This window comes from Elgaria multicarinata, chromosome 3, assembly GCF_023053635.1.
Source record: "Elgaria multicarinata webbii isolate HBS135686 ecotype San Diego chromosome 3, rElgMul1.1.pri, whole genome shotgun sequence".
NCBI classification, from domain to species: domain Eukaryota; kingdom Metazoa; phylum Chordata; class Lepidosauria; order Squamata; family Anguidae; genus Elgaria; species Elgaria multicarinata.
In genome coordinates, this window is record NC_086173.1 from 163,864,427 (window position 1) to 163,882,491 (window position 18,065).

The 18,065-nt window shown below is 47.7% G+C and overlaps 4 protein-coding genes across 4 annotated transcripts in view; 1 reads left to right on the forward strand and 3 right to left on the reverse strand.

The window, feature by feature from the left end:
- The window catches only part of LOC134396310 (oocyte zinc finger protein XlCOF6-like), a 211,820-nt gene extending 196,538 nt beyond the window's left edge, over positions 1–15,282 (reverse strand). The window contains exon 1 of the mRNA XM_063122757.1: positions 15,260–15,282. The gene's annotated coding sequence lies outside the window, so the exon portion shown is untranslated. The remainder of the gene's footprint in view (positions 1–15,259) is intronic.
- Positions 1–18,065, reverse strand: part of LOC134396384 (zinc finger protein OZF-like) — a 253,426-nt gene that overhangs the window by 137,332 nt on the left and 98,029 nt on the right. The window lies entirely within an intron of this gene.
- Positions 1,517–7,179, forward strand: LOC134395725 (gastrula zinc finger protein XlCGF7.1-like). Its single transcript, XM_063121886.1, has 5 exons — positions 1,517–1,556; positions 3,998–4,011; positions 4,857–4,944; positions 5,721–6,509; positions 7,157–7,179. The coding sequence occupies exons 1-5, from the start codon at positions 1,517–1,519 to the stop codon at positions 7,177–7,179; spliced, it is 954 nt and encodes a 317-aa protein (XP_062977956.1).
- On the reverse strand, positions 9,669–17,073 carry LOC134396364 (zinc finger protein 260-like). Its single transcript, XM_063122841.1, has 3 exons — positions 17,043–17,073; positions 15,152–15,280; positions 9,669–12,229 (listed from the first exon to the last, which is right to left on the reverse strand). The coding sequence occupies exon 3, from the start codon at positions 12,156–12,158 to the stop codon at positions 10,236–10,238; it is 1,923 nt and encodes a 640-aa protein (XP_062978911.1). The 5' UTR covers positions 12,159–12,229; positions 15,152–15,280; positions 17,043–17,073; the 3' UTR covers positions 9,669–10,235.

The window sequence follows — 18,065 nt, forward strand, 5'->3', positions numbered from 1 at the left end:
CGTGCTTTACGATGCCGACGGGGGCAGGCGCTTCCGCAGGCCACCAGATCAAAGGCCTAAGAGGCCACGGGGCTGCCAGGCTGGACTTGCCAGAAAGCTGGCCTCACCACCGCTTCCACTTGTCCATTCTGCCATTGGCATAGCAGCCACGCTGAGCTGAGCTGAATGGAATCCCAACTAGGCCCCAGCCCAGGTTTAATTTACTGCCGGGCCCTGGCTGCATCTGTTGCAGGGAATTGGGTGGAAGAGAGGGAATGTCTGTGGGGCAGGAATTGGGCAGTGGAGAGTTTATGGGGCAGGAATTGGGCAGTGAAGAGTGAGTCTTTGGGGCAAGGATTGGGGAGTAGAAAGAGTCTGTGGGACAAGGATTGGGGAATAGAAAAAGTCTATGGTGCAGGAATTGGGGAATAGAGAGAGAGTATATGGGGCAGGAATTGGGGAATAGAGAGTCTTTGGGGCAGGAATTGGGGAATGGAGAGGGAGTCTTTGGGGCAGGAATTGGGGAATGGAGAGGGAGTCTTTGGGGCAGGAATTGGGGAATGGAGAGGGAGTCTTTGGGCAGGAATTGGGGAATAGAGGGAGTCTTTGGGGCAGGAATTGGGGAATGGAGAGGGAGTCTTTGGGGCAGGAATTGGGGAATGGAGAGGGAGTCCTTGGGGCAGGAATTGGGGAATGGAGAGGGAGTCCTTGGGGCAGGAATTGGGGAATAGAGAGGGAGTCTTTGGGGCAGGAATTGGGGAATAGAGGGAGTCTTTGGGGCAGGAATTGGGGAATGGAGAGGGAGTCTTTGGGGCAGGAATTGGGGAATGGAGAGGGAGTCTTTGGGGCAGGAATTGGGGAATGGAGAGGGAGTCTTTGGGGCAGGAATTGGGGAATAGAGGGAGTCTTTGGGGCAGGAATTGGGGAATGGAGAGGGAGTCCTTGGGGCAGGAATTGGGGAATAGAGAGGGAGTCTTTGGGGCAGGAATTGGGGAATAGAGGGAGTCTTTGGGGCAGGAATTGGGGAATGGAGAGGGAGTCTTTGGGGCAGGAATTGGGGAATGGAGAGGGAGTCTTTGGGGCAGGAATTGGGGAATGGAGAGGGAGTCTTTGGGGCAGGAATTGGGGAATGGAGGGAGTCTTTGGGGCAGGAATTGGGGAATAGAGGGAGTCTTTGGGGAAGGAATTGGGGAATGGAGAGGGAGTCTTTGGGGCAGGAATTGGGTAATGGAGGGAGTCTCTGGGGCAGGAATTGGGGAATGGAGAGGGAGTCTCTGGGGCAGGAATTGGGGAATAGAGGGAGTCTCTTTGGGGCAGCAATCGGGCAGTGGAGAGTCTTTGAGGGACAGAATTGGGCAGAAGAAAGAGAGTCTGTGGGGAAGAATTGGGGAGGAGAGATGAGGTACTGTGGCTGTTCTTACAAAGGAGCTTCTTTGGCATGGAGCAAGGGTGCTTCACACACACACACACACACACACACACACACACACACTCCTGTCCTGCGCTTGTCAGGCTGGCAACTTCCAAGTGGAGACAGATGGAGAAGGTGCAGCACCACCTGCAGCTGCTCCTGCTGTGTGAGACAACAGAATGAGTTTTAATAAGGATCAATGCCAAGTTCTACACCTAGGAAATAGGAATCAAATGCAGAGTTACAAGATGGGGGATACTTGGCTCAGCAATACTACAAACGAGAAGGATCTTGGAATTGTTGTAGATCACAAGCGGAATAGGAGCCAACAGTGCGATATGGCTGCAAGACAGGAAAATGCTACTTTGGGCTGCATTAATAGAAATATAGCTTCCAAATAGCATGAGGTACTGGTTGCCCTCTATTCAGCACTGGTTCAACCGTATCTTGAGTATTGCTTCCAGTTCTGGGCACCACACCGGCACTGTCCAAATACTTGAAAGGTTTTCACACAGAGGAGGGCCAGGATCCCTTCTTGATCCTCCCAGAGTGCAGGACACGGAATAACGGGCTCAAATTAAAGGAAGCCAGATTCCGGCTGGACATCAGGAAAAACTTCCTGATTGTTAGAGCAGTATGACAATGGAATCAGTTACCTAAGGAGGTTGTGGGCTCTCCCACACTAGAGGCCTTCAAGAGGCAGCTGGACAACCATCTGTCAGGGATGCTTTAGGGTAGATTCCTGCATTGAGCAGGGGGTTGGACTCCATGGCCTTGTAGGCCCAGCTCTATTATTCTATGATCCAATTTCATGACTGGCTTCCCAGGGAAAGCACCGCTGCGCCCCCTTCGCGGACGCCCATGGCCAAGCAAGCCTCGCCGTGAATCACAGGGAGCCCCCGAGCTGCTGCGCTCAGTGAACGGAGGTGTTTGCAAGGGAGGCAGCGCGGCTTCTACCTCTCAGTCCCCTACTCAAGGGGTTAAATGAGCCAAGCTCTGATTCCTACAGAAGCCGGAAGACCCACAATTGGGGAGACGGAGATACTCGGAAATCACCCCCAGGCCTTTGTGTTCCTGGAAGAGAAATCGGCCATGTGAGGTTTGGGGCGGTGATGGGAGCAATGTTTTGCTTGGAAGAGGAAGCGGCTTGATCCTTGCAGTCCAGTCTCCCAAGTGTGGCTGCTATTGCACGACCCCCTCAGGCCACATGATGGGTGGGGCAGGTTTGGGGCAGAGCAGAGTGTTGGGTGGGGTGGGGAGAGCACTGAAAATAGAGTGAAGGAAGAGGAGCTCTGCAGCCTCCCTCAACTTGCGTCCCCCCCTCCCATGGATTTATTTTGTATGAGGGCTAATGAAGATCTTGTTTTACCAATATCATTTAGTGTGTTTGGATTTTTCAAAGTGGTGGAGCTTGACTGTTAGAGCAGTACGACAATGGAACCAGTTACCTAGGGAGGTTGTGGGCTCTCCCACACTAGAGGCCTTCAAGAGGCAGCTGGACAACCATCTGTCAGGGATGCTTTAGGGTGGATTCCTGCATTGAGCAGGGGGTTGGACTTGATGGCCTTGTAGGCCCCTTCCAACTCTGCTATTCTATGAGGTCCCCAGGAGGAGAACTGCTGGCAGTGCCTGATCTTCCTGAGGTTCTCCTCAGGAGTAGCTGCTAGAGAGAGCTTAGTGTCTCAGCAGCCAGGCCTGGTGCTGGACTATTTTGCACCCTAGGCAAGGTGAGCTACTTTCACACACACACCCAAAAAGTGCCAACTTTGATTTTTAAGAACATATGTTTTTTGGAAAAAATAAGCGCAAAACTTGAAACTGCTAAATTTATTTTAAAGTGCAAGAAATACGTCATGCCAATTATAGCAAACAAATTGGAAAGGAACGTCTATGGGTCTAAAATGCATTATTTAATAGGAACATCACCTCCAAATCATCCCCCCCAACTCACACACGCGCGCAAACACACATTCAGCATCACTCACTCCAAACAAACACATGCATGAACACATGCATTCACTCAAAGACCCCATGATGCACCCCATTCACCCATTCTTTCTCTCTTCCAGGAGCATTCTGGAAGCCCGAACGTGGAGCCGCCCCACCCCCACCCCAGCGTCCCTGGCTTCGCTTCAGCTGGGCGGGCGCGGGGCGCCATCTCGCCCGCCCAGGCCCAGCTGAATCCTCAGGCCGGGCCAGCTCACAGCCAACAACACACGTGAGTGCTGTGCTGTGCCTGGCGCCCCTCTTAGCTTGGCGCTCTAGGCGGCCGCCTGAGTGGCCTCTATGGTAGCACCGGCCCTGTCAGTAGCCGCCCTCTGGGACATGCTCCTCATTGATAAGAGTCAGGCGCCTCCAGTCCCCGTCTTTCCATGTTTGGTCAAGATCCCCCTCATCATGCAAGCTTTCCCTGAAGGGTGACACAGCAGCTGTGTTTTAATTGTTATACTTCCTGTTTTTTTATCATTTCTGGAATCCCTTTGGAGAGCCCACTGGACAGAGTTATATAAATCTATGAAATAAATAAAATGACCTGACTACCTGTTACGTTTTTTGTGATGAGAAATCCGTCCTTTCTTTTTCTTCCTTTTTCCTTTCCACTCCCAGTGACCTTTGTGGAGGTGAGCGTGGGCTTCTCCAGGATAGAGGCCTCTCTGTACAAGGAAGACATGATGGAGGATTAGAGGTACGTGACCTCTCTTGGTGAGGAGAGCTAAACAGTCCCAGCTGCTGTAACCTTCCCTCATGAGGGAATTGTTCCAGCCCTTTGAACATCTCAATCGTCACTTTTCTGCACATTTTCCAGCTCCACCATATCCAGAATAGAGGCCTCTCTGTACAAGGAAGACATGGTGGAGGATTAGGTGCAGTGACCAGAATTGTACACAGTATTAGGCTTCCTTGAGGCCCAGCATTGGGCAAAAGGCGGGATACAAATCATCATCATCATCATCATCATCATCATCATCATCCAAGTATGGTTGCAACATAGATTTGTTTAAAGGCAGATTGTTTCTTCTCGGAGAATAAAAGTGTCAGTATCCTACAAGAACTTAACAGGGGGCTCTCCTTTGGAGGTGGTAGGATGGTTGAAGTGGGTGCTTCCCTCGGGGCTGGGCCTTCCTTCCTGTGCCGAGATATGGCTGTAAGGGAAACAGCTCTGGCTCCTCTTTGACTGCACCTGTGCCCATCTGGATCACAGTAACCCATTCAAAACGTTATAATAACACCAGTGTAGATTCCCACCAGGTCCTTCCCAGTCACTGTCATTCGTAGCTGGCCAAGCAGCAGGCATCAAGTAGATGATTCCAGATGCATCCTGCCCCCTCCCCACCTGGGGATTTCATGTTTGGAAATGCCTTGCCTTCCTTCCACTTGCTCCTTGGATGGGGTACGTGATGGGGAAAGTGTCATTTGTGAATATTTCCTTGAGTCACAAGTAACGTTTGTTTGTCTTTACCCCCAGGAAGAAGGGCCTCTGATGTCCAAATCCGACCTTGGCTCCTGGCTTATAGAAAAACAGGAAGAACTGCTTGTCCAAGAGACGTTGACAGGTGGGTCTTTATATATATCGTGATATTGTGCCTTATCTAGAAATCACAGGACTTCATTGTTGTCTTCCACATCCAAACATTCAGACTGGACTTTAAGAGACTGTTAGTTCCCTTGCAAATATGTCTAGTGATCCACTGCATCGCTTACAGCACCATCGTCCTCATAGCTCTTTGGCACTGTTCAACATGCCTTGCCAATGCTGTGTGGGGCTGGGTGCTATGTGGGGCTGCCCTGAAGAGGGTTTATATACTACAACTGGTGCAGATTGCTGCAGCCTGATGGGTGTCTGGAATCCACTGTTTGGAGCCCTTTTCTCCAATATTGTTTGATGTTCACTAGGAATAACGAGTAGCCATCGTTTTTCTCTTCCTGGTAGCAATACACCTCTGCCTGATAGCATATTCCTTGGACCAGCCAGTCAAGTGACAGGAAATGGCTGCCAGATTTCCTTAGGATGAGGAGGATGCAGTGGGGTGGCTGCATGGTAGAAGCACAAAAGAGTGTACAAAAAGCAGTCCAGATTAAGAATCGATTCCTCTCTTTCTTTCAGCATGAGATTTATGGAACAAAACAAATGAGAAAGCACATCAGGCGTTCAAGGAAAGCGATTACTTGCCAGACATGGAGCAGAATGCTGGGAATCCAGATGGTGACCTCCATGCAATCATAGTACAACAAAAACCACCCCAAGAAAAGAGAGAGAAGAAATGTCCTGTGTGTGGAAAAACGTTCGCTTGTAAATTGACCCTTGATAGTCATCGCAAAAACCACACAGCAAAGAAATGCCTTGAGTGTGGAAAGAGTTTTTGGAAGAGTTCAGCACTTCTCACTCATCGAAGGATACACACAGGGGAGAAACCATTTAAATGTCTGGAGTGTGGGAAAGTATTTAATCAGAAGGGGACGCTTACTACTCATCAAAGAATCCACTCTGGCAAGAAACCATTTGAATGCTTTCATTGTGGAAGGCGCTTCTGCCATCAAAGTGGCCTTATAGTACATCAAAGAAGACACACAGGGGAGAGGCCATTTAAGTGTCTGGAGTGTGGAAAGCGCTTCAATCAAGCATCTGTCCTTAAGTCCCATCAAAAAACTCACACAGAGGAGAAACCATTCAAATGTCTAGAGTGTGGAAACCGCTTCAAGCGTCAATCAAGTCTTAAGTCCCATCAAAGAACTCACACCAGGGAGAAACCATGTAACTACTTGGAATGTGGAAAGAGTTTCAGCCAAAATGAGGAGCTTGTTTCATTCCAAAGAATTCACACGAGAGAAAAACCATTTGAATGTTTGCATTGTGGAAAGAATTTCTTGCAGAAGGAAGAACTTACTAATCATCAGTTTATTCACACAGTGGAGAACCCATTAAAATGCCTTCAGTGTGGACGGAGCTTCACATATTGGGGTGCCTTAAAAGCACATGAAGAAGGTCACAGTCAAGAGATATATAAATGCCTGGAGTGTGGAAAAAGTTTCACTCAGCAGAAGAACCTTAATTCCCATCAAAGAATTCATACTGGGGAGAAACTGTATAGGTGCTTGGAGTGCGGGAAAAGTTTTACACGTGAGAGAAATCTTAATAACCATCAAAGAATTCACTCAGGGGAGAAACCATATGTATGCTTGGAGTGTGGAATGAGATTCTCGCAGGATTGTTCTCTGCAGGGGGTTGGACTCGATGGCCTTAGAGACCCCTTCCAAGTCTACTATTCTATTATTCTAAACATGATACACAGGGTATTCAGCAGGAATGTAATAGGGAATTGGATTGTGCCATTTTGCCATGGCTTTAGCATCTGTGTCTGAAGCGTCTATGGGTCTCAGGTTCTCCCGTATTCAGCAAAAATTCTTCACACCATAAGGCCTAGGTGCATCTCGGCGTGGATCCAACATGCAAATCTGTGGGTCCCACTTGGCGACTGGACTGCATGAATCCACCCCCCCTTCCCCCCAAGCCAGGTATGATTCCGAATGGGGAGGGGGGGCATCATCCCTGCCCCCCAACCTTCCCCCCTAAGCAAAGCATTGCTGCCTCCCTCCGCCCCTTCCACCTAGCAATGCAGCCCCCTTTCTTCTATACCCCACCACCCCGCCCCCCAGACTAGCTGCCTTCCCCTCCGTCGCCGGGGAAACCTCACCAAGCCATCAACACAAAAGCGGGGGGCATTTCCGAGTGTCTACCTCCAATTGCGGAACTTCCTGCCTCTCTAGGAACTATCGCTCGATTCCGCTGACCCTTGGAGGACTGAGGGGCAGGAGCTGGGCTGCCTCCCTTCCAATCGCCTCCATTCATTGAAGCTTTTGGCTCCTTCGGGGCTGCGGCTGTTTCCCTCGGAGGAGGCCGCGAGGGAGGCAGCCCTCCTGCTACAAGGGAGCTGGAAAAGCCAGCAGTGCTTTTTCGCCTTCTCCTGAACAAAAGCAATGAAGGGAAGAGATTCACAGGGTCTGCCAGAAAACCCTTTGGTTTCCTCCAGTTGTGCTGGACTACATTCCCCATCATCATGTCCAGCCAGCGTGGTTTTAAGGGACTGCTGTCCAAGACAGCCGGAGGACAGCATGTCAGAGAGGGCTGAGTTGTGTTTTTACATCCCAGCTTTCTTCACTGGGATCTCTATGTGGCTCAGAGTTTGAACTTCTGCCCATCATCTCTCCACCAAAGGGGAAATAAACCAAACTGCTTTTCTCTGCCCTCTGAGAGGAGGAAAAACGTCTTATTATTTCCATTGCAAATAGACAAATGGAACATAAGGACGAAAGAGCCCTGCTGGATCAGACCAAGGGCCCATCTACTCCAGCGTTCTGTTCACACAGGGGCTAAATATTTATTTATTTGTAACATTTCTCCTGAACAGAAGCCATGAGGGGAAGAATTTTTCAGTTCCCCTCTGGCTCTTTGTCACTTTTTTCCTTTTCACTCAGCTCTGCTGCAGGGATTCTGTGCTGTGTTGCTCCCCCACTCCAGCGTTCTGTTCACACAGGGGCTAAATATTTATTTGTAACGTTTATATACTACTGAATATAATGGAATCTCTCCGTGGCTCACAAGATTTCGTAGCTTTTCTGTTGCCTTTCCCCCCATTCTAAAAGGCTGAAATTTATTTATTTATTTATTATATTTCTATACTGCCCAATAGCCGGAGCTCTCTGGGCGGTTCACAAAAATTAAAACAATTCAAAGTATAAAACAACAGTATAAAACCGTAATATAAAATACAATATAAAAGCTCAACCAGATAAAAACAGCAGCAATGCAAAATTACACATTTAATGCCTCTCCTGAGGCCTAGTTACAGGCAGGAAAGCCTTTCAGCTAAAATATATTGGCGTTCAAGAACCCTAATGTCCCTGTTCAGACGACACGCTAAGCCACTATTGCTTAAACATCATTGCTTAGCATGTCATGTGTACCATGAGTTAGTGGCCCGGTTCAGAAGGCACCTTAAACCACGACTTTCACTACAGTGGTTAAGCCAGAAAACCGGGTGTCATATCTAACCCTACTGCCCCTGTTTTGGGAGATGTTTCAGGTAATCAATGAGAATCAGATTCAGAACTAGAAGACGCAGTGCCAGACACCAGCCAGCCTGTACCAGTGGGGGAGGAAGCTCTCACGGGCGATTCCCCAGCTGGGAGTCAGCCCTCTCCAGAGCTTATCTCCTCAAGGCCAAATCCTACACACTCGATGGGAAGTGAGGTGTCTTCCGGAGGTGAACGTCCCGACAAGCTAGCTAATGCTAGGGTCCGCTGGAAGCTAAAACGCATGAGAAAGTCCGTTCGATTACACTAGAACCTGCCTTGGCACCAGGTGCTCTGAAGTTATCTCTATATATCTACAAATTCTCCAGTTGTCCCCATTTCCAGAGATTCCACATAAGTGGAAAGTGACCCAGGCCAGCGGGGGTGTGTGTGTGATTTTTGAAAGTCCCCTCTTTCTTCTAAAGCCCTCTGCATTACCTCACACACTGTGCTATAAGGGAAGGCAGAATTTGTGAAAATCAAATCCCCCCATCCTGCTAAATCATAAAGCTTTCTTTCAACAGACACAGCTGGAGATGAGACGTTTATTTTTTTACACATTGCCTGACAAAATTATGCCCTTACAAGGAAGCAGACTTTGCCGCAGCACCTTCCCACCCATGTTCCCCAGCAACTGGTGCACACAGGCTTACTGCCTCGGATACTGGAGACAGCACTTAGCAATCAGGGCTAGTAGCCCTTGGTAGCCTCCTCCTCCAGGAATTTATCCAACCCCCTTTTAAAGCCCTCCAAATTGGTGGCTATCACTACACTTTGTGGCAGTGAATTCCATAATTTAACTATGTGCTGTGTGAAGAAGTCCTTCCTTTTATCTGTCCTGAATCTCCCACCCATCAGCTTCATGGGATTGGCCCCTCTGGGTTCTAGTATTATGGGAGAAGGCGAAAAATGTCTCCCTATCCACATTCTCCACACCATGCATAATTTTGTACACCTCTACCGTGTCTCCTCTTAGCCTCTGTTTTTCCAAGCTAAACAATCCCAGTTGGTGTAACCTTCCTTCATACGGGAGATGCTCCAGCCTCTTAATCATTTTCATTGCCTTTTTCTGCACTTTTTCCGGTGCTATACCTTTTTTTAGGTGTAGTGACTAGAATGCTCTAATCATTCCAAGTTCTTTCCATACACTAGACAGTCACTTTTTCTCTGATGTATATTCACTTAACCAAAAAGCAACCACCCCAATTATATTGTATGCAGTTAAAAAAATTATTTGCAAACTATTTCATTTCTACCAAGGTTTCTACTCACTAAAGTGCATTTCCACAGGGTGTTTGTTTGTGAGAGACATAACCACAAACTCTCACACACACGTGAATAACTTTTGATGTATTGCAGAAGGTCTTACTACAACCAGAAATTTTCTCGAGCTTTTCCCCATATTTCTCATATCCGACAAGGCTTATTTTATGAGAACAGCCATCACAATATTTAGAAGCATTTCTATGGACTGCCCGGTTACATAGATTATTTGAGGCAAAGTAATCATGACATTGAAATCAAGGCATTGAAATCATTTGTACTACGAGGCTTTTTTGATGTGCAGTAAGATGTGTGCTCTACCTCTATTATATCACAGAAACCTAAACATTACCTCCCATTTCGAGCCTGTGAATGAAGTCAAATAGCTCTCTGGGAGGTGTTAACCGAGGAAACGTCTGCGGCAGACTGAGAGCGTGTATTCTGGCTGACACTGGTTCCGCAGTTGCACCTGAGTCTGCCTCATAAGAAAAACCTGCCTCCTGCTTAGGCCTTACTCATGTGTGAATTCTGGGCGGAAGGGTGTTCTGGGAGTCAGGTGGGCACTGCCATCATGGCTCTGAGTATCCCACTTGATACATTGCAACTGCTGCTCTGATGAGCCATCGGTGACAGGAAAGGAGGCTGAAACCATGGTGGAGTTTGCAATAGGTTTTGAAGGTTTGTTGGGAACCTCAAATGAGGCATCGCTCCCACAGGATCCCTCATGCTGCCGCAGGTCTACTGTAGGAGAAGGCTGTTCCGAGGTATCAGACTCCGACTCCTCTGAAGAGGTCTCTGTGTGAGTTCTTTGATGTGAAGTAAGGGATTCCCTTCGACTGAAACCCTTTCCACACTCCAGGCATTTAAATGGTTTCTCCCCTGTGTGAGTTCTTTGATGTAAAGAAACATATACCTTCCGACTGAAGCACTTTCCACACTCCAAGCATTTAAATGGTTTCTCTGCTGTGTGCGTTCTTTGATGCAAGGTAAGAGACTGTCTCCGACTGAAGCTCTTGCCACACTCCAAGCATTCGTATGGTTTCTCCCCTGCGTGAGTTATCTGATGTAAAGTAAGGTATGCTTTCCGACTGAAATTCTTTCCACACTCCAAGCATTGAAACGGTTTCTCCCCTGTGTGAGTGGTTTGATGTAAGGTCAGAGACTCTTTAAGACTGAAGCTCTTTCCACACTCCAAGCACTGAAATGGTTTCTCCCCTGTGTGAGTTCTTTGATGGCAATTAAGGGTACTACTCTTGCAGAATCTCTCTCCACACTCTAAGCATTGAAATGGTTTCTCTCCTGTGTGAGTTCTTTGATGGCCACTAAGAGCAGACTTCCACTTGAAGCTCTTTCCACACTCCAAGCATTTATAGACTTTTTCCTCAATGTGAATAATTTTATGGGCTGTAAAGGAACCCTTCAGCCTGAAGCTCTTTCCACATTCAAGGCATTTAAATGGTTTCTCTCCTGAGTGAGTAGTCTGATGACTAATAAGGCTTTGCCTGTGAACGAAGCTCTCTCCGCACTGTAAGCATTCAAAAGGTTTCTCTCCTGTGTGAATTCTTCGATGTGTAGCAAGGTCATGCTTCCGGCTGAAGCGCTTTCCACACTCCAGACACGTAAATGGGTTGTCTTCTCTGTGAATTATCTGATGGCGAGCAAGGTATTGCTTGTGAACAAAGCTCTTTCCACACTGCAAACATTCAAATGGTTTCTCTCCTGTGTGAATTTGCTGATGGGATGCAAGGCTCTCCTTCCAGTTGAAGCTTTTTCCACACTCAAGGCATTTAAATGGGTTCTCATCTGTATGAATTATCTGATGACTAGTAAGGCTTTTCTTGTGCTTAAAGCTCTTTCCGCACTGCACACATTCAAATGGTTTCTCCCCTGTGTGCATTCTTTGATGTAAAGTAAGGGCCTCCTTCTGGTTGAAGCTCTTTCCACACTCCACACACTTAAATGGTTTCTCCCCTGTATGAGTTCTTTCATGTACTTGAAGGGCACCCTTCTGGCTGAATCTCTTTCCACATTCCAAACATTGAAACGGTTTCTCCCCTGAGTGGATTCTCTTATGGATAGTAAGTGCCCCCTTCTGACTAAATGCTTTCCCACACTCCAGACAATTAAATGGTTTCTCCCCTGTGTGTGTTCTCTGATGGGTGAGAAGGACAGCACTCTGGCTGAAACTCTTTCCACACTCAAGGCATTTATATAGTTTCTTTGCAGCGTCGGTTGCGCAACGGTCATCAAGGGTTGATTTATGAGCAAGCATTTTTCTACACACAGGAGATTTCTTCTCTGTCTTTTCTTCAGGTGTTTCTTGTTGTACCATAAGTGCTTGGAGGTCACCAGCCACACATCTATTGCTCTCTGCATTTCTTTGGTTTCCCTCCAGCTTGTTCATCCTGTCTCGATTCTTTACATTCCCTTCCATGTCTGGCCCATTATCACTTTCGTCAGACACTTGAAGTGCTCTTTCATTTGTTTTCACCCATGTATCCCTGGCTGAAAGAAACAGGAAAATGGAATGTGAGTGCAAAGGATCACAGAATCATAGAATGGCAGAGTTGGAAGGGGCCTACAAGGCCATCAAGTCCAACTCCCTGCTCAATGCACTTCTAAATCAGGGACTCCACCTGATGTCCCCACACTTTAGGAGTGAAAAGTTCAGTTCCCTAAACCTAATCAAATGTTATCTTTGCAAGTAAAAACAGGAGCAATGGATCCAAAGAGATTTTAAGTGAAATGAGGACGACTGAAATCCCAGTAGAGTTCATTTTCAAAGTTATACATTGTCCCCTCCCTTGAAGAAAGCAGGCACGAAAACTAAAAAGTTCAAGGGGGACATTCAAAGATGCAATCTCTACTTTAGTTTAGTTTAGGTGACCATATGGAAAGGAGGACAGGGCTCCTGTATCTTTAACAGTTGCATAGAAAAGGGAATTTCAGGAGGTGTTATTTGTATGCATGCAGCACCTGGTGAAATTCCCTTTTCATCACAACAGTTAAAGCTTCAGGAGCCCTGCCCGCTTTTGTAGAGTGACCAGATACTCTGAGGGGTGGAGTTCAACATCTCATGATATATAAGGACCCACTTGAAAAGGTTTCGTGGACATTAAGCTCTTCCTCTTTTTCTTTAAGTCAGGAGATAAGGCCAGATTTGGGCATCAGAGGCCTTTCTTCATGGGAGAACAAAAACATGAATGGTATTATTTATGGCTCTCGTGACTGTAGAAAATACTCAGAAGTGTCATATGGCACTTGCTCTGTTCTTTTAATCCATCTCACTAACACCAAAGGAGACCCATCCTATATAGGGGCACCCCTCTCTGCAAAAGAAGGACCCCACCCTGAATCTTTGCCAGGCCAGAAAATACAGCACATGAGGGGGTTGGCTTAGCCAAAACAGCCCAGACAGATATACCAGGAACACCGTTCTTCTCTGGCCACATCCTTACTGACGAATAATAGACCACAACCAAAAAGGAAGCATTCACACTGGCCTTTGCCCATTTCCTTAATGTGAGGTCATGAAACTAAGTATTTATGCATCCGCCTTTTGTGCCACCTGTGCTAACATTTGGATAACACGATATGTACACAACCGAGGCTTTAAGAAACAGAACACACTGAGATGAATTAAAGACTACAATGTGTTTCCTCAATGTTCAGTCTTCTTCAGAGGGTTGTGAAGAAGCTTTTTGGAAAACTGAACACCCACACATTTCTTTACCACCTCAACTACAAAGTGGGCGAATCCCAAACACATTTTAGGAATGTCCAAAACACAGCAATACAAACGTGAACGTTGAAAAGTCATTTATATCTCGCCTCTTTGCCTGGAAGGAAATGGATCTCAAATTTGGAGTATTTGAAAAATATACCTGAGAGTGGCCCTGTTCAGACGACACCGTTAACCATGCTGGTTAAGGGTTTTAGTTAAGTAGCAGGGTTAACAGTGTCATCTGACATGCATTTTCTTTAACCAGGTGCCTCTGCTAACCACCTTATGGTTGGCTTCATGAACTTTGCAGCAGGGTTAGCAGCACTAAGTATGGCTTAAGGTGTTGTCTGACACACACCAGCGGTTAAGGGGCCGAAATCATAGAGCTAGCAGTATAGAGCGGCCTAAATAGCCTAAATCGTGCAACTGCCAGCTCTCTTAGTGCAAGGGCTGATGGGATACAGGGCGGAACATTCTGAGGACTCAGGCGCTCATCTAACTGCTTTGTCATTAGCGTGTGGTTAAGGAAACCGGGAACCAGACAGGGTTAATGGTGACATGTGTGCTAGTGCTAACCAGAGAACCATGGTTGAACTAATCACAGAGCCGTTAAGAGTTGTCTGAACAGGCCCAATGTCAGCATTTACTAGTGTCAAAAATTAGCGAATTTTGATTCTTTGTGGTAACACGTTCCCCCAGAAACCCTCCCTGGAAAACAAAGATTACATATTCCTCATGTTACATTCTTTATAGCGGCACACCTGGTCCTTTCCCCTTTACAAGAACCCAGTGGGGGAGGTCAGGCTTAGAGAGTACCCGGCCTCTAAGGCCACCAACTGAGCACTGTAGCCAAGGGGGAATTGGACCCTCACAGGGTCATTGTAAATATCGGTCAGGGGAGTATTTTTTGTTTTTTTTTGCACAGCCTATAGCACGACACGGACCTCAACGTCCAGGTGTGCCTTCCTTACTTCTCCCATTGAGAACGCTCTTTCTCCCCCACAGGCAACAACAAAACAAGACCATTTTCTCTGCTCCAACCCCCTCCCTCCATGCCTCCTGAGCCTCTTAGCCCCGTCGTCCCATCAGTCTTCGCCATGAAGCCTCACCAGACTGATTTCCCTTCCTGGAAGACAAAGGTGGGGGCATTTCCAAGTGCCTGCCCCCTCCCCATTTGTAGAACATCCAGCCTCTCTAGGAACCAGACTTCATAGAATCGAATAGTAGAGTTGGAAGGGGCCTATAAGGCCATCGAGTCCAACCCCCTGCTCAATGCAGGAATCCACCTTAAAGCATCCCTGACAGATGGCTGTCCAGCTGCCTCTTGAAGGCCTCTAGTGTGGGAGAGCCTACGACCACCCTATGTCATTGGTTCCATTGTTGTACTGCTCTAACAGTCAGGAAGTTTTTCCTGATGTCCAGCTGGAATCTGGCTTCCTTTAACTTGAGCCCGTTATTCCGTGTCCTGCACTCTGGGAGGATCGAGAAGAGATCCTGGCCCTCCTCTGTGGGACAACCTTTCAAGTACTTGAAGAGTGCTCTCATGTCTCCCCTCAATCTTCATTTAACCTTGAAGGACGGGACTGAGAGGCGGACCTACTAGTCTCATCATTCCCCTTTGGCCACATCTTTTCAGGCAAATAATTAGAACAAAAAGAGCAAAGATCTCATCCTCTATCCAGGAAGGGAAAAGGGATCCTCACCAAGAGAGGCCCCGTGCCTCTAACCTTCCATCATGTCTTCCTTGTACCGAGAGCCCCCTACCCTGGATCCAGCAGAGCCAACTCTTCCTTGGAGAAGCCCACAGTCACCTCCTCAAGGGACACTGGGAGCTGAAAGGAAAAAACCATACCTTATCACACACAAAAAATAATACAGGTTGCCATGTCATCTTATTTATATATTACATAAGTTTATATAGTGTTTTCCAGTGGGTTATCAAAGCAGCTTCACAGAAAAGATTACAATAAAAATACAGTAAATTAATCACTAGTCAGCCATCACTGTGTTGGCTGGGTCACCCCTCAAGGAAAGCCTGCATGAAGAGGTGGGTATTGAGCAAACATGTAAAGATGGAGACTGAAGGCGCCTGGCTCGTGTCAACAGGGAGCGTGTCCCACAGGGCAGGTGCTGCACACTAAGCACTCTTTTACAGCTACTCGTGAGGTGAAGCTTAAGAGGATCAGGCACTGTCAGATGTTCTCCACCAGAAGGCCACAAGATCCATCACTTTGAAAAATCCAAACACAGTCAATGATATTGGTAAAACTAGACTGAGCACATGGAAAGGAGGACGGGGCTCCTGCATCTTTAACAGTTGTATAGAGAAGGGAATTTCAGCAGGTGTCGTTTTGTAGGCAGGCAGCGCCTGGTGAAATGTCCTCTTCATCACAACAGCAAAAGCTGCAGGAGCCCTGCCCTCTTTTGTACCTGGTCAAGAAGGCAGGGCTTCTGTAGCTTTCACTGTGTTGATGAAGAGGGAATTTCAACAGGTCCCACATGCATACTAATGACACCTGCTGAAATTCCCTTTTCTCTACAATTGTTAAAGATGCAGGAGCTCTCTCCTCCTTTTCCATATGGTCACCCTAGAAACAAGATCTTCTTTAGTGCATGCATATAAACTATGTATATAGTCTATATCTATTTATCTATCTATCTCCATCCATAGTGGGGGATGCGAGGTCATGAAAGCTGCACTGCATGGACCTCCACCTCCAAGCTGCCCCTTCCCTTCTTTTTCTGAGAGTGTGCTTTCTTCCCCTCCCAACCCACAACAGCACGCAAGACTTTGCTTCGCATCTATCTCCCCCCCCACACCCCAGAGATTGGATTGATCTCTGAAATGATCCTCCAGTAGCAACCATACAAAACTTTGGTCCCCACTTGGTAGCGTGACTATATGGAAAGGAGGACACGGCTCCTGTATCTTTAACGGTTGTATTGAAAAGGGGATTTCAGCAGGTGTCATTTGTATATATGGGGAACCTGGTGAAATATCCTCTTTGTCACCACAGTTAAAGCTGCAGGAGCTATACTTGAGTGACCATATTTAAAAGAGGGCAGGGCTCCTGCAGCTTTAGCTGTTGTGATGAAGAAGGAATTTCACCAGGTGCTGAGTTAGGGTGACTATATGGAAAGGAGGACAGGGCTCCTGTATCTTTAACAGTTGTATTGAAAAGTGGATTTCAGCAGGTGTTGTGATGAAGAGGTATCAATTTCCTCTTTATCACAACAGTTAAAGCTGCAGGAGCCCTGCCCTCTTTTGTATCTGGTCAGTCTAGTATAGCTCCTGCAGCATTAACTGCTGTGATAAAGAGGGAATTTCACCAGGTTCCCCATATATTCAAATGACACCTGCTGAAATGTCCTTTGCAATACAACTGTTAAAGATACAGGAACCCTGTCCTCCTTTTCATAGGGTCACCCTACCACTTGGCCACTGGATCAATCCCACCCACGGACTCACCCGCAGTTATTATTCCGAAAGGGGAATTGGAGGAGGGGGGTTCCCCTCCACTCCCCTCCACCCACAAAAACCAAAGCATTGGCGCCTCCCTCCTCCTCCTCCACCCCGCCATGCAGCCCCCTTACCTGTCTGGCCCGCCCCCACTCCACGGACCAGCCTCCCCCCTCTCCCAGTCCCAGGGAAACCACGCCGATCTCCCTTCTTGGAAGGCAATTGGCGTATGGGGGGGGGGCAGCTCCGAGTGCCTCTCGCCGCCCCACTCGTGGAAGTTCCTGTCTCTCTAGGAACCCGCGCTCGGTTCATTTAACCCTTGGGAGCACTGCGGGGCAGGAGCTGGGCTGGTTGCCTCCTTCCCAACAGCCTCCATTCACTGAAGCTTTTACGCGGGCTCTGGGTCTCTTGGCTACTTCAGGGCCACTGATGTTTCACTCGGAGGGAACATAAGGAGTGCCTTGATGCTGGATCAGACCAAGGGTCCATCTAGTCCAGCACTCCGTTCACCCAGTGGCCAACCAGCCATTGGACAGGGATGAACAAGCAGGACATGGTGCAACAGCACCCTCCCACCCATGTTCCCCAGCTACTGGTGCACACAGGCTTACTGCCTCGCATACCAGAGATAGCACACAACCATCAGGGCTAGTAGCCATGGATAGCCTTCGCCTCCAGGAATTTATCCAACGCCCTTTTGAAGCCATCCAAATTGGTGGCCATCACTACATCTTGTGGTAGTGAGTTCCATAGTTTAACCATGCACTATGTAAAGAAGTCCTTCCTTTTATTTGTCCTGGATCTCCCACCTATCAGTTTCATGGGATGACCCCATTGGGTTCTAGTATTTTGAGAGAGGGAGAAAAATGCCTCCCTATCGAAAAGCTGGCTGTACTTTTTCTCCTTCTCCAGAACAGAAGCCATGAATGGAAGAGATTCACAGAGCCAGCCGAAAAAACCCTTTGATCATGTCAGCCTTCCCCGACCTGGTGCCTTCCAGATGTGTTGGACTACAGCTCCCATCATGCCTAGCCAGCCTGGCCACCGACCATAGGTTTTAATAGCATTAACTGGCCATGCTGACCGGGAATGATGGGCGTTGCAGTCCAACACATCCAGATGACACCATGTCAGAGAGGGCTGAGTGACATTTTTAC

Bases quoted from the DNA above. Each gene is read 5' to 3' on its own strand.
- LOC134395725 (XM_063121886.1), top strand. From the start codon at position 1,517: ATGGAGAAGGTGCAGCACCACCTGCAGCTGCTCCTGCTGT. The intron at 4,945-5,720 runs GTGGGTCTTTAT...AAAACCACACAG, and splicing joins TGTCCAAGAGACGTTGACAG to CAAAGAAATGCCTTGAGTGT. The intron at 6,510-7,156 runs GTGAGAGAAATC...CTGCCTCTCTAG, and splicing joins GTGCGGGAAAAGTTTTACAC to GAACTATCGCTCGATTCCGC.
- LOC134396364 (XM_063122841.1), bottom strand. From the start codon at position 12,158: ATGGAAGGGAATGTAAAGAATCGAGACAGGATGAACAAGCTGGAGGGA.